The 14571-nt window shown below is 42.2% G+C and overlaps 1 protein-coding gene across 6 annotated transcripts in view; it reads left to right on the top strand.

Annotated features, from left to right (window-relative positions):
* OTUD4 (OTU deubiquitinase 4) overlaps positions 1-6294 on the top strand; it is a 214915-nt gene extending 208621 nt beyond the window's left edge. For all 6 annotated transcript variants that reach the window (XM_033940020.1, XM_033940021.1, XM_033940019.1 and 3 more), the window contains exon 21: positions 1746-6294. In XM_033940020.1, coding sequence (XP_033795911.1) covers positions 1746-2972 — 1227 coding nt within the window. In that variant the 3' untranslated portion in view covers positions 2973-6294. The remainder of the gene's footprint in view (positions 1-1745) is intronic.
* The last annotated feature ends 8277 nt before the right edge of the window (positions 6295-14571 follow it).

Genomic DNA, 14571 nt, shown 5'->3' with positions numbered 1-14571 from the left:
ACTATTTTCTCTGCAGCTGTCTGCTACACAATGCTGTGTTTTGAGTGCTTCCCAGTCTCAGACTTCTTTTTTTCCCCTCACATCAAGATCTCACTTCCTTAATTATGGAGCTTTGGGAAACCCCGGAGGGCTTCCTTACGAGTTGCTAAGATAGTGACAAAGCTTTCCCTATGGCTTTTGAATTTCAGCAGTTTTTTTGTCCAGCCAGAGATAGATTCACTGTAGTGCAGGTTACTGAGTGTATTTCTCTCCCTAGCGAGAGAGGGAGTAGTGTTAAAGGATTCACAGGACCAGAGGATGGATGTAGTCCTTAAACAATTCAAAGCCTTAGCCTTGAGAGTTAAAGCAGCATCAGCGGCCTCTTTCATGACATGCACCTGTCATATGAGAGTCCGCCAGATTCCTATTATGGATGATGTTGTCTACCCCCAGCTGATAATGGTGGAGATTGATTATGTAGCAAAAGCCCTATATGACTTTATAAAAGTCTTGAGCAAGGTATCTGCTTACTCTATCTCTGCCTGCAGAATGCTTTGGATTAAGCAGTGGGCAGGAGATTCAACTTTGAAAGCCACTTTAAGCAGGTTCCCCTTTAAGGGACAGACGCTCTTCTGTAAAGGACTGGACAATCTCACGGCCAGTGTGGCAAACCGTTGACCTAAGACTCTTCCAGACAGCAGACCTCGTGCCCCTAGAACAGGAATGTCAAAGTCCCTCCTCGAGGGCCACAATCCAGTCAGGTTTTCAGGATTTCCCCAATGAATATGCATGAGATCTATTAGCATACGGTGAAAGCAGAAGAAAGAGAAGGAGGCAGAGTTGAAGAATGTAAATTTCATCCTTCTGCAACCCAGCTCACAATTTGGGGGATATTTAGTCAGGACTCCTAAACACATCTACAAGAAAGAAGGTTATTGAGGTAAGAACCCAATCTTCTGTTACGCTGTATTTGAACTTTGAATCCTTTGAAATCTGACAGTGTAGGAATACACACTCGTACTTCATGCACCATGTTAAGCATGCTTTTTCCTGCTTGTTTTATGTAAAAGTCCACATCAGGGTTGTTATGTCTGAACTCTAGTACAAGCAGTGGAGGCATAATTGATAATACATTTTATGCCATAAGCTTAAAGTGGTAAGCAATGAAATCATATAAACATAATAGAAATGTAGAAAAAGGCAGGTAAAGACCATATGACCTTTCAAGTCTGTTCAATCATACCAACTACTAAGTTTTACAGTTCATCCTTCTCCCTTAGAAATGTTCTGTGCTTGTCTTGTGCTCTTGAATTCAGATACAGTCCTTGCTTCTACTGGGAGGTTGAATAGAGGCCTCTACGTGACACATTCACCACCTTTTCCTTAACTAAAAAAACAAGATCCGTATTAAAAAAGAAAAAGTAACAAAAAACTGAATTGGTGTTAAACATCTCTTTAAACTCTTCAAGTAGCCAGAGTCTGGTTAATAAGCCTATTTTAAAAAACAAATTAACCCCTGATCCTCAGAAAGGCACCTGCAACTTTGACAGTAGCAAGAAAAGGAACGGTAAGTTTTTATTGTAAAGTAAATTGATGTATTTTGTTTGTAGTTTTTATCATCATATCTTGCTATGAAACAATATGGAAAAATGAGTCCTCAAATTTTAATAAAGTGCATGAACTTGAATTTATTTCAGAATTGGTCTTAACTGATGTGTAAGGAATCCAAGGTCTATATCTACTAACTCAGCTTTTTCATGTTACAGGCATACAGTTGTCCCATGTGGGCACCCCATTCTTACTTGTACCCTCTGCATCAGGCATATTTGAATGCCTGTAGGATGTACCCGAAGGTCCCCCTCTATTCTCACAGCCCTTGGTTTCAAGAGACAGTATCAACTATGCCCGATAATGATCATCCACAAGCAAACCAACATCCTCACCTTCAGAATGAGGCAAGGGTCAACGGCCAGTGTCTACAAGTTGACTACACGGCCTCACCACCACTGTTGATTCCTACAGCTCAGATGGCAGGCAATGCAGGACAAGTACCTCAGCAGGATATGGTTAATGAGCATTCAGTTCAACTCCATCCTGGCTATGAGGAGTCATTTGGAAATAAAAATATCTATCCACAGCCTGCATTTGGGCACAGCTCTTATTTAGGAGCTGTCCCAATAGCTCCTTCCTTTTTCCCTCATTTTTGGTATGGGTATCCATTTCAGGGCTTTATTGAAAGTCCAGCAGTGCAGCATAATGTTCTTCTGTCCTCTGAGAACAAAGGGGCAACTGTTCATATTGTTTCACAAGAATTAGATATGACAAAAAAGTGTCACACACCAGATCTAGCAGGAGGCATCAAGGAGCATGATTCCGAAGCCAGTAATGTGGCTGGGCTACACTTCCCTGTAGCGTGTGTGAGCAGTGAACCCATTCAGGATACAGCACTAGACAGGGTACCTAAAATGGAGCAAAGCTGTGCTGCTTCCCCTGTTCCACAGGGAAAGATGGAAGCATCAGGTTCTCCTGTGCAGAGACAGGAAATGGAGCCACAAATAGCCATGCTTCCTCCTCTCCACTCAGACAGAGAGCCTCAGAAAAGTCAAGTCCCAAACATTCTCAGACCTAAAGAAAAGACGGAAAACACCAAGGCCTCTGGCAGCCTGCAGGCTGGTCTTTCAGAAAGTGGCACTTTGCGAACAAGGGAAGAAAGCTCAGAAGATGAGTGTGAGGTATCAGACATGCTCAGAAGTGGCAGGTCCAAGAACTTCTACAATCAGACTTATGGGGGAAGGAAGTACAGGAGTGACAGGGGCTACCTTTCCAATAGAGGTGGATACTACCACCTGAGGAATGATGAAATTTGGAGAGGCCAAGGAAACCGCAGTCGGGATGAGGGTTACTATTATCACCGAAATGTTAGAGGGAGGCCCTACAGGAGTGATAACAGAAGGCGACCTGCTGGGGATGCTTACAGAGCACAGCAAGAATAGAACTGGATGGTTTGGAGGAAAGATTGATCAAGGTTTGCTCCGAAATGTATGATTGTGGAGGGAAATATTTGGACAAATCAGACCTATGTGTTTTCACAACTAGCATAACAAAGTCTAAGGGCGTTAACCTGTTTCTGGTGGAAAGTAGGACTCGAATGGACTATCCATAAAGGTCTTCTCACAGCATAGGTCAGGGTTTGATTGGGCTTTTTTTTGTTTATTTCTGGTATTTTGGGATTAATTTTTTAATTTCTTTCAAGTATGCCAGAGCAAAATATGTAGATATTTTAACTGAAAGTAGAAGAAAGATGTAAGTCTCAGTTTAAACTTGTTTGCTTTTTTGCTGAAAGGTTTGTAAGACAATATGAGATGGATAGTTGAAAAAAGAAAAAAAAAGAGAGAAAGTATTGCAGTGATGTTATAAAATCTAGAATCTTATCCAATTCTCTGTTAAGAAACACGCCAAATATAAATGTATATTTTATTGTATATAGAATTTGTTTCCTAATTTACAAGTGTGTCTAATAACTGTTCTTTTGATGTGCTTCCAACACAAAGGCCTTTCATCTCAATCTGATAAAAAAAAATACAAAAATGCAAACTTGAATGTCTTTTTTTTCTTTAAGTTAACTGTAAAGCAACTGACTAGCTTTGTCTTAGATTATTGTATATAGTTCTTTTAATATTTATAGCATATATTTTTCAATTTTTAGCAAGCGTTTCTCAAATTAGAATTCAGGCAGTGTCAGGAACAGTTCAGTTGATAGGCTGCAGAATTAACGCTGGCCGTGTGAACCGAGAATGGGAAATACAATTAGTGCCTGCTCGAGTCGTTACAAAGATGTAGATGCTATGCATTGCAAAATAAAAGACAAATAAAAATTCTGCGCCTGTTACAATAGCAGAATTTGTTGATGCTACTTTAACACTAATGCACTGAGAAACCGGAAATATTTTGTGAAAGACATGCATATACACTTCCAAATGGGCGAGGTTTATTTTTTAAACATCAAACTGTATGGTGAGCTGCTGGTGTATCGCTTTATTTTGATGTGTTTTTTTTTAAATTTGTAGACAGCATTGGTAGAAAAGGTTGTGGATATGCGTTGAGTTGTTTTTTTTATTTTTGGTACATCATTTTTGGAGCTTTTGGGCGTAGGGTTTTATAGCAACGCCAAATTTCCTTACTTGGGAGTGCCTTCTACTTTCTACTCTTGAACCACGGTACTTCCTGTTCACATTCACTGTTTGGAAGCTGGAGAAGCTAAGCTTGCGATTCAGTACTGTCCTGTCTGAATGTAGCTCGTGCCACATAAGAGATTAGCGATCTTGATCATCTGAAAGCTCTGTGCTGCTTCCTCGACCTGTCTGTTTCCATCTGTATGCCTAGCAATACTTTGAGGGACTTAAACTATATTTTAACCAGACGTAGGATGACTTGCTGCATAACTCCCACATATTTTGATTTCTTGCGTGAACGCATCAAACCGAAGCTGGATAGAGAGAAAATCCTAATCCACACACTAACAGCAGGTGACCCTTATATAACTAAGGGATAATGCCAAGATGGTAGAATGGGATGGATGGTATTCGGATATAAGAAGAGACAAGCTATGTACATCTGGGAATTGACAATGCGCAGTGAAATATGCATGAAACCCCCCCCCCTGCATCAGCATCTACAAATTTTATCTTGCATAATCATGGGAGGTGGGGTTTGAAAAGCCATGTAATAGGCGTATTCAGCGTCAGAGCCTTTATTGACGAAGGTCCCACTAAAGGTCCAACATTCTGGGTTGTGGATTGAGTTTTAGGCATGCCTGCTTTTTCTCTTGCATTCCAGAGGTGCTAAATGTTGACTTTAATAGGCAGCTGCAGTCTGTCCCATTGCTATTCTTTAGCTTTGTTTACATTTTTTAAGAGAGGCGGCATATAAAAGTTTTAAATAATCGTAATAGCTCACAATGGTTGTGTAATCCTTGAATTGCTTCATCTCGAATAATTTGGACTTGATGTATTTCCCGGCATGGTGCAGTAGCTGTGAGGTGCACCACTTAGCTGCTACTTAAGGCGGCCTTGTGGCTTCATTTGCAACTCCCTACTGTTAGAACGCAGATTAAATGAAATATAAAAACAGGGAAGACACGTGGTTTTTCTGCAGAAGATGTTCAGCTACCTAGTTATAGGGAGGGAAAAATGCTTACCACAGTGGCACAGGGGAACCACGCTTGACGCTTAGAGCATGCCCCTGCTGTCATACCCTGCCAAGGAGGAGAGTTTGGGCAGAGATATGGGAAAGGCGGGGCAGCAAAGACAAGCCATTTCAACTTTAAAAGTGCAAATATTATAAGAGAAATATGTATATAGTTTTGACCTCTGAAACCTGTACTGGTGCTTGTATTTGCATTTTTCTGAAGTGTATTGGATTGTTCATGTCCCTTCTTTCTACAGTAGTGAAGGTATATAAATTAGAGGAACAAGATTGCCTGATCTTGCTGAGCACCACTGAGAGTCTGCCAGGATGTATCTAATGCTTTTCATCTGCAGGTCATAAGGGTGATCTACAAAAATAACATTTAAAATGCCCACAGTTACAGTTTTGCTCTAAGCAATTTTCTCTTTCCTGTTTTGGCCCCTATCAGTGTTTAATGATCTAAAACAGCCCCTTAACAGTTGGAGATTAGCCAAACGAAAACAGATGTCACCCTCCTCGTACTTATTCAAATGCAGTTTGTCTTTAGCATATATTAATGTAAAGCACCTGTTTGAATCTGCAGGTCAATGCTAATTAAAGTAGCATCTTGCCAATGAAAAGCTATTGGTCTTTGCCACTTCTCTTCGTAGCTGTTTAATTTCATACTGATTACAAGCAGCTGGTCTAAGTTGTGTCTTTGCTTTTAAGGATGACATACATTGATGCTGGTTAGAAATTTGTGATACTAATGTAAGCAACACAAGTCTTGATATTTGTAGATATGTTCAGTTGATGTCCATTGAGCTACATCTGGTTCTTGTTCTTAATTTTCTGTTGTACAGAACTATGGCATAAGACAGTGGTCTCAAACTCATGGCCCATGGGCTGCATGCGGCCCGCCAGGTACTATTTTGAGGCCCTCGGTATTATAAAGAATGATTCTTTATGGAAAACTTGTGCCTTAAGTGTCCAGCGGTCGCATCTGGGGGTCATGTCCGGAGGTCGCTGTAACCTCACACAAGTGCTTTCCTGCGTCTGTACACGATTGTGAGGTGGAGTCCAATCGCATGCAGATGCAGGAAAGCGCTTGCGTGAGGTTACAGCAGTGAGGCGGGCAACGTTCCAGAACATAAGGTAACCATTGGAGGTAGTGCAACTTGTGCGTGTGTCCGGTGCTGGAGGAGGTGAGCGCTGAAGGCGGTTGCGGACGCAACCGCCAGACACTTAAGGCACAAGTTTTCCATAAAGAATCATTCTTTATAATGTAATACCGAGGGCCTCAAAATAGTTGGTCCAAAATCTTGTCTCTTGCACTTGATACTTTGATAGTTTTTTCACTATATTACAACTATATAACTAGTATAACGAGTTTTACCTCATGCAAAGTTGTCATTTCTTTAATAAGACATTAACTATTTTTTCTGCGGCTCTCCAAGTACCTACAAATCCAAAATGTGGCCCTGCAAAGGGTTTGAGTTGGAGACCACTGCCATAAGATAATGAAGGCAACCTAAAGGTGGTATTGAGTCTCATTGTATTCATTTTTTTTCTAAGTACGTACACAAACCACTGTAGCTCTTCAGTTGTTCTTCGTTATGGGACACTGTGATGCAGCATCTGATAGGGAAGGGAAATAAGGGAGGAATGAGAGCCTGTCCAGGCCTCTGTGCTCTATCTAAAACACATTTTCAGGGATTTCTGTGCTATGTGAATCACATTGTATGTCCATGGTAAAATTAACTAAAGCCCTGTGATCTGAGCCCCGTTAACTTATCTTTCCATTAAATTGCATCTTAATTTTGACCCTAGGAATTAATGGAGTGTGTTTTCCTGGTATATTCCTGCATGTGACATTTACCAGAAGATGCCAAGACGTGGTACATGGCATGCAAGGGGATTGCAATTTAAACTGTTCAGCATTTTAAAAACTGATCATTTACTTCTGTAGCTCTTTTCATGGGCAGGTTTAAAGTAGATGTTATACCCAGTGCTGTGTTTTAGAGATGGATCCTGATTATTTTAACTGTTGCATATGTGGCTGTGTTTAGAATCCAGATAAAGAGGGATTTTAGATGGTCTTTGCTTGTTTATAGTTACAGGTCCTAAATTTTGGACCTTTTGCCATTTGTTGAAGGTTTAATGGCAACGGCGGAAAGGCAGTATATCAGATAAAGAGAACCAAAACATTGATCGTCCTGGCATCTGTTTCTTTGGTAAGTTTAGGAAATAATGAGCTCTTCTATGCTTTCAACTTGACGTTTTTGGAAGAAACCTAAAACACTTTTTTTCCCCCTGCAAACTGTTAGGATGTACTTAGTCTTCCTGAAGGGAGTCTTCAGTTGCACATTGTACTAGGGATTCCACTTTGTGCTTCTACTTATCTTGCTGTGTTTTATTCTCTTTTTCTTGCCTGTAGTTCTGTACTTTTGGCATACTCTGCCTACAGGCATGTGAAAATCTTTTGGGTTGGGCTTTTTTTTTAAAATTATTATTAAAGTTCAAGTTTGTGCCTGTTTCTGTTGACCTTGGACTTTAATGCCTGTGGCCCACACTGCGAGCATGTCCAAAATTGAAATAGCGGCAGGAGAATTAATACAGCACAAACATCCTTTTTAAAATTCCCTACAGGGCATTAGTAGAACCAGAAGGCAACATATCTGTAGTAATTTAACAACCCCCCCCCCCATAGAAGCCAGACTTGCTAGCTTCAAGTATAAAATGAAAAGTTTTGACCATATGATGAGCAAAATTTTTTAAAAAGATGGATACTTGACTGGCTGCAGCTGCAGCATCTTCACTTGAAAAAGTGGCACAAGGGTTTCCTTTTCTCTCTGCTTGTGCAGCACTGACATGACACAGGATTCCTGCGGTTGGCATGAGCTGCTTCTCTTGAGCTGACCATGTTTCTTGGGTTTTGTGCTAAAGCTGAATATTAAAGCATCTCATTTGTCAGGATTGGCTATTTTCCAATGTCTTGAAATGATGGATGGCATGGTTTTACCAGATGATAGTATTTGGTTGTTCTTTCTTCTGGAGTACATCTGTATGTGTTGTGGGAGAAAGGTGCATGAGTTTTAATGCTGCAGAACACCTTTTTGGCAGAATAATTTACTTGAAATAATAAATTGCAGTTTTCCTCAACAGAGGAAGGATTACGCTTTTATGTATTAATGAATTATAGCCTTAAAATGAGTGCAATTAATTACTATCAGCATGTGAAAATGTGATAAGTTGTAAAAAAATATATAAATATATATATATATATACATCTTTTGATGTGTTTAAAAGAACCTTTGTATTCTTTCACATCACTTTTTGTATGTGTTCAGTATATTGCTGTTTATTTTTCTATGTTACGTTTTGTAGTCCTAAGAAATGTTTCACAAAAGTATTTGAATGTATGAAATACAATTAAATGCCTTTCATGGTGTGATGCTGCATTGTATATAAAGTGTGCATAATATTAAAAATGTCTTTGTCTGAAACATTTTGAGAAGTGACTTGCTGAGCGTCTCCTGGCTATACTTACTGAGGTGATAAGGTTTTCATCTCGGGGGGGGGGGGAGGGGGGAGGAGTTGAGGGGAGGAGGCCAAAACCACATTTTTCCAGTAAGAGTGTGTTTGTTTTTCCCTGTGCCATAAGACTCCTCGCTGTATAACTGATACCCACCTGGGTGTAGAGAGAACTGGCTAGTCAAGTGTAGAAGAGGCCTTGCTTCTGCTTTACTGTATATTGTAGTGCTGCCCGATTCAGGAAAAAAAATTTTGATTCGATTCAGCCTATTGAATTGGTTTTTCGATTTAATTCGATTTTCCTGCCCCATTGGGTGTTTTTTTCAAACATCCGGGTGGGTTTATTTTATAGCCTCTTCACCCACTTTGCCCTCTCCTACCCACACTGGCGCTGTGGTACAAACAAAAAAAATTTGTCCTCTGTTAAATCCTAGCTCACGTTTGCGGTCTTACACCAGCTCTGGCAGGATGCACATTTCAAATCTGACATATTGTAATCACATGGGAACTGTGAACTAGGCACCAGCAACAGGAAGAGCAGGTCAGAGAAGCACTAGGCTCACTGCACTGCCAGCTACATGTACTGCTGTCAAACTGGGATTATTCGACTATTTGGGAGGCAGGCGGGTGTGTGTGTGAGAGTTGATACCTAGGTGTGAATGTGTGTGTTGGGGGGTGCCAGAACAAATGTAAGCATTGGCCCCTGCTCACTGAAGACCCTTGGTATAGCACTGATGTATCTTTTCTACACTTAATACATTATACACATGGGTCAGTACATACATATGCATGTACCATACAGGAACACACAGATCTGTAGTGTGCATGTACTGTACATACCAGACAACAGTGCTGACAATACAAACATGACCCAAACTATATATTCATGCATGCAGTCTGTATGCACATATATTATACACAGACTGCGCACACATACACACGAGGGCAGTGCTGATTCTATACACATAGTACTGCACTGTGCACATACCGTACACATAGGTACATTCTGGAAGTAAACCCCCCTACCCTTACCTGCTAGCCAGGCTCTGGTGGCAGTAGTGCCTGAAGGTCATGAGATGGTAGTCCATGATGTCAAGCAGCAGCTTCTGAAAGATGGGGTCGGAGCGCATGAAGTCGACTGACTAGACATGCTCCATGAGCTCAGGCGCTGGCATGAGGACAAAGCAGAGGTGCTTCATAAGGTCCGGCGTGTGCTGCATTCGCGTCTCGCGCTCATGCTCCAGCCAGAACACAGACATCCGGAAAAGCTAACTCGGACTCGATGGGCGGCGGCAGCGAATCGAGCAGGGCATGGGGCTCATTGAAGTTGAGCAGCAGCATGTCCTCCACCAGGTAGTTGTTGGCCAGCTTCTTGGTCTCCTCCAGGCCACGCAGGGTGGCAATCTTACCAGCTTATCTTCAGGCGACCAGGAGGGCATGCTAGGCTTGTCCTGTGGCCCCACCTCCCGCATGGCTGTAGCACTTCCAAATTGGCCAGGCTGATTTTTTTTTTTTTAAATGAATCGATTCGAATTAGTTCACCCAAAGTGAATCGGTGAATTGATTTGAATCAGAAATCGGGCAGCACTAGTATATTGTCCCCCAACTCTCTCTTTTCACAGATCCTTCATCTTCCTCGGCCTGCTTATCCAGAGCTGCCAAATTACCCAGCTCAAGGAGGGAGATTTTTGGTTAGTCTTGGTTTTAAATTTGCATCCTAAAGCAGTGTTTGTATGTTGCAGTCCCTGATTCTGCCTATTGAATTCAATGTTGTTGGCCCTATAGTGTTCCAGGATAAGGCAGAACAAAATCTTCCTTCTGGAACTGAGTAACTTGGAAGCTGTGCCAGCAAGAAGAGAGCAGATTGAGGTCACTGTCTTGTTCTTCTTGGGACAGATGAAGTCAGGGCCAGCCCTGCCACAGAGCAGTGGTTTTCAACCCAGTCCTTGGACCACATCCAGCCATTCAGGTTTTCACAATATGTATGAGAGAAATTTGCATATACTACCTCCTTGAATATCCTGAAAACCCAACAGACTGAATGTTCCCCAAGGACTCAGTTGAGAACCACTGCTCTAAGGTACTAGAATTTGAGGGACAGCAACAGGGCAAGCAAGTCTAGCCAGGTGGAGCAGTATGGCTGGAGGGGTTCTCCAGGCTATGCAATTGAACTGAGTTGGTGGAATGCGTCAGGTGCCTGTGCCACGGCTCCCTATCGCCTAAGACTGGCACAGCAAGCGTATTCAAAATACATGTGTAGAGAATGACACAGGAACAAATTTGTCCCTGCTCCATCCCTTCAAGCTATCTTCATCTCTGCACAAGCCTCGAACATTTAAGGAGAGAGCTTGGAAGGGATAGGGCGAGGACGAGATGGAGATAGATCCCATGGGGACAGGGTCAGGGCCAGTTACAAGTCAAGCTCAGGGGCAGATGCAGACATAAGGCTGGTTTCCCTACTGCAGTGTTTCCAAAGTTGGTTCTGGAGTGCCCCTGTGCCATTCAGGTTTTCATGATATCCACAATGAATATACATGGAAGATTTGCAGTGTATGCAAATCAATATTATGCATGTTTGTTGTGGATATCCTCAAAACCTGCCTGACAAGGGGGCACTCCAGGATGGAGTTGCGGAAACAGTGACCTAAGACACCTAGTCCTCTTGCAATTTGAATTACATGAGTTGATGTAGCTTTCGGTGTTATCCAGGACAACTCATTTTTTGGCCTTATGTCACTGAGAAAGAGAGGTTACAATTTGCTTTTCTGTAGGTAGGAGTGAATAAAATGGCAGGGGATAGAAAGGAAGAACTATGCGAAGAAAAGGAAAACCAAGAGGAAGTGAGCTATAGAAGGGAGAGAGAAGAAGATAGAGCTAGAGTACAAGTAGGAGGGAACGGAGGAGAGGAAATAGAAATACAGAATGGAACAACTGCAATAAGGTTGGAAAGGTACTTATTTTACCTTCTGAGTATCCATTTTATTTAATTGAATATAATTCTTTGCTGTCAAAAAAGACTTAAATGGTCCATCCAGTCTGCCCATTAGTTTCATTTAAACTTTGAAAATATTATGAGTAGCAGAATAAGAGTTAACTTGATTGGTTATCTTGCAAAATGTTCCCTCTCTCGATTCTGAAGACTGACATTTCATAGCAGCCTAGTTTTAAGAGAATTGAAGTTAGTTGACAAAAGTACATGTGTGAACCCTATTACAGTAAATTAATAGGGGGCTGCTGAAACACTTAAAGCAAAAGCACATGACATTGCATATTAAGAAAAATTTAGCACAGCAGACCATCTAAACTACCTTTCCCATGAGCTTCGAAAAGAGTAAGCCAGCTCCCTCCAGAGCTCATTCTTCCTACACTACTACTTTGATGTATAGCTTCCTACTTATAGGGATTCCAATAAAATACGTGATGCATGTGCAAAGAGATTGGAAGTTAGATATTACAGGTATTTGTGTGTAGGGTATGACATTTTCTTAATCGGGGTCTGATCCTCAAAAGGTTCCTGGTAGTCTTCACTCTATTGTGAAACTAGTTCAGAAGAATTGCCACAATATGCTGAAAAGTAATAAATTAATGCTGTTAAAATTGTGGCAGTAATCTGCTGCTCAATCCTGTCTGAGTGGCCATTGGCTCTGGCACTGACAGAAATTTGACACAGAAAACCCACAAGAAGACCAAGGCATGCATCAGCCTCTTACTCCCTTCCCCTCCAAATATCCCTGGTGGTCTAGCAGAAGCCTGACCCCCATCACTACCACAACCTTGTACAAGGCAGGAGTGATGCTCATGTGCTTCTGCCTCTGGACACTGTCTTCTTCAAAATGGTGGCTTTCTACCCATCTGCCATATAAGGGAGAGAGGTTCTGCGCAGAATGAAAATGATGGTGTGATTGGGTATATCACTGCCTCTTGGATGGAGTTAGGGTAGGCTGCTGGACCATCAGGGTACTTAATATTAGGAGGGGGGGGGGGGGGGGGCGGAGGTCAGGAAAGAGGCTGGGACAGAGTACCGTGTTTCCCTGAAAATAAGTCTCATTAACTGGGCCCATAAAAGGCACTAGGTCTTATTTTCTTTCATGTACCATGATCATCTCTCCCTTCATCTTCTCCACCCCAATTCTTCCTATTTCCTTTCTCTCTCCCACATGTGCAGCAGAACCCTTGAAGTTTCTATCCCTCCCATATCCCCCGACCGTGAGACCGAAATACCTGGGAACAAACAGCAGCACAGGCTGCATCGCGGCCTTCTCACACCTGGATGTTCCTTTGCTGCATCACTGATGATGTTATCAGCAACACGGCATACAGAACACCCAGGCGTGAAAAGGCTGCGATATAGCTTGTGCTGCCGTTGCCAGGTATTCGGTCTTGCGGTCACAGTTCAGATAGATGGGGGAGGAGGGGGGAAGTGCTTCTGCCAGCAACTAGAGCTTATTTTCAGGGGTAGGGCTTATATTAAGACCTAACCTGAAAATCATGCTAGGGCTTATTTTTGGGGAAACATGGTAGTTGGATTGGAGGGAGAGAAAGGATGAATGACACGGGAACAAATTTGTCCCTGTGAGATCTCAATATCCCCATCCTGTCCCTGTCCTATTCCTACAAACTGCATTAACCACACAAGCCTTGAACACATGATTTTAAAGAGTTCGAGGCTTGTGCAGATGAGGACAGAGCTTGCGGAGATGGTACAGAGATGAGAGATCCTGTGGGGATGGGGAAAAGTTGTCCCCAGGTCATTCTCTAGGTGGCACCAAACAAGTGCTTCTCTTAACCAACCCTTCTATGTTCCCCTCACCTGGTATTAAGTTTCCTGTGCTAAATACAAGGGAGAAACTTTATTTCTGAGCATAGCTGAGATGGGTATTTAGTGTTTTTAAAAGTGCTCTGCATTAATGGTTTCAGCATGAGTTAAAACCTGTGCTGAAACCACATGAGTATTAGGCACACAATAACATGCATGCAAACCTGACATTAACACCCTATTAATTCCAGCAAGTTTTCAGCAATGGCCCCTCTGAGCAGGATGAATCAGCCACACAAATTGGTATTTGGTGGGGTTCAGAGGGAGTATCTTTCTGTTATGTGGCCACTGATGAGGGCTATTTGTTTCCTTTCAGCTGTCTAGAGGTGAATGGTAGCAATCATCCCTGCATGATTCAGTTTAATAATACCATTTCCAGTGCAATAGGTGAGACATTCTAGACCAGGGGTGTCCAATGTCGGTCCTCGAGGGCCGCAGTCCAGTCGGGTTTTCAGGATTTCCCCAATGAATATACATGAGGTCTATTTGCATGCACTGCTTTCATTGTATGCTAATAGATCTCATGCATATTCATTGGGGAAATCCTGAAAACCCGACTGGACTGCGGCCCTTGAGGACCGACATTGGACACCCCTGTTCTAGACAATAGGTTATTTCCCCATTCTTGCATGCTCTGCAGAAGGAATCCTCTCTGGATTTTTTACTCTGCTGGTTTAGCACCCTCTACAGTCTTTCATTTTGCACACGTCTGCAGCTGTATGAGTTCTGCTCTCCCCATTTTATTGTTTTAAATTCGATGTAGTTTCATCCTCTTTGCAGGTATTTTTGCGTTTGAAGCAAATTTGGAGCTCTGCCTGCTTGAGAATTCACAGACTTCGGTCTGTAGCTGACAGGCCAATCCCTTTTGGGTACCTGTTAACCAGTCTGCATAGTTTTCTTATACGGCTACCAAGTAAGCTGTGAGCAGGTGGATTCCAGTGTATCAGGTCACAGTAAGTAAAAGGATCTTACAGTTTGTAAGAGACATCAGGGAAGGTTTAAAAAGTGGGGTTTTCTGAGTTTCTGCATGTTTCCACTCCTGAGAAATATTGCATTTTTGGTGCAAACTTGGTGCT

This window comes from Geotrypetes seraphini, chromosome 1, assembly GCF_902459505.1.
Source record: "Geotrypetes seraphini chromosome 1, aGeoSer1.1, whole genome shotgun sequence".
Classification (NCBI taxonomy): domain Eukaryota; kingdom Metazoa; phylum Chordata; class Amphibia; order Gymnophiona; family Dermophiidae; genus Geotrypetes; species Geotrypetes seraphini.
This window is presented reverse-complemented; position numbering and strand designations above follow the sequence as displayed.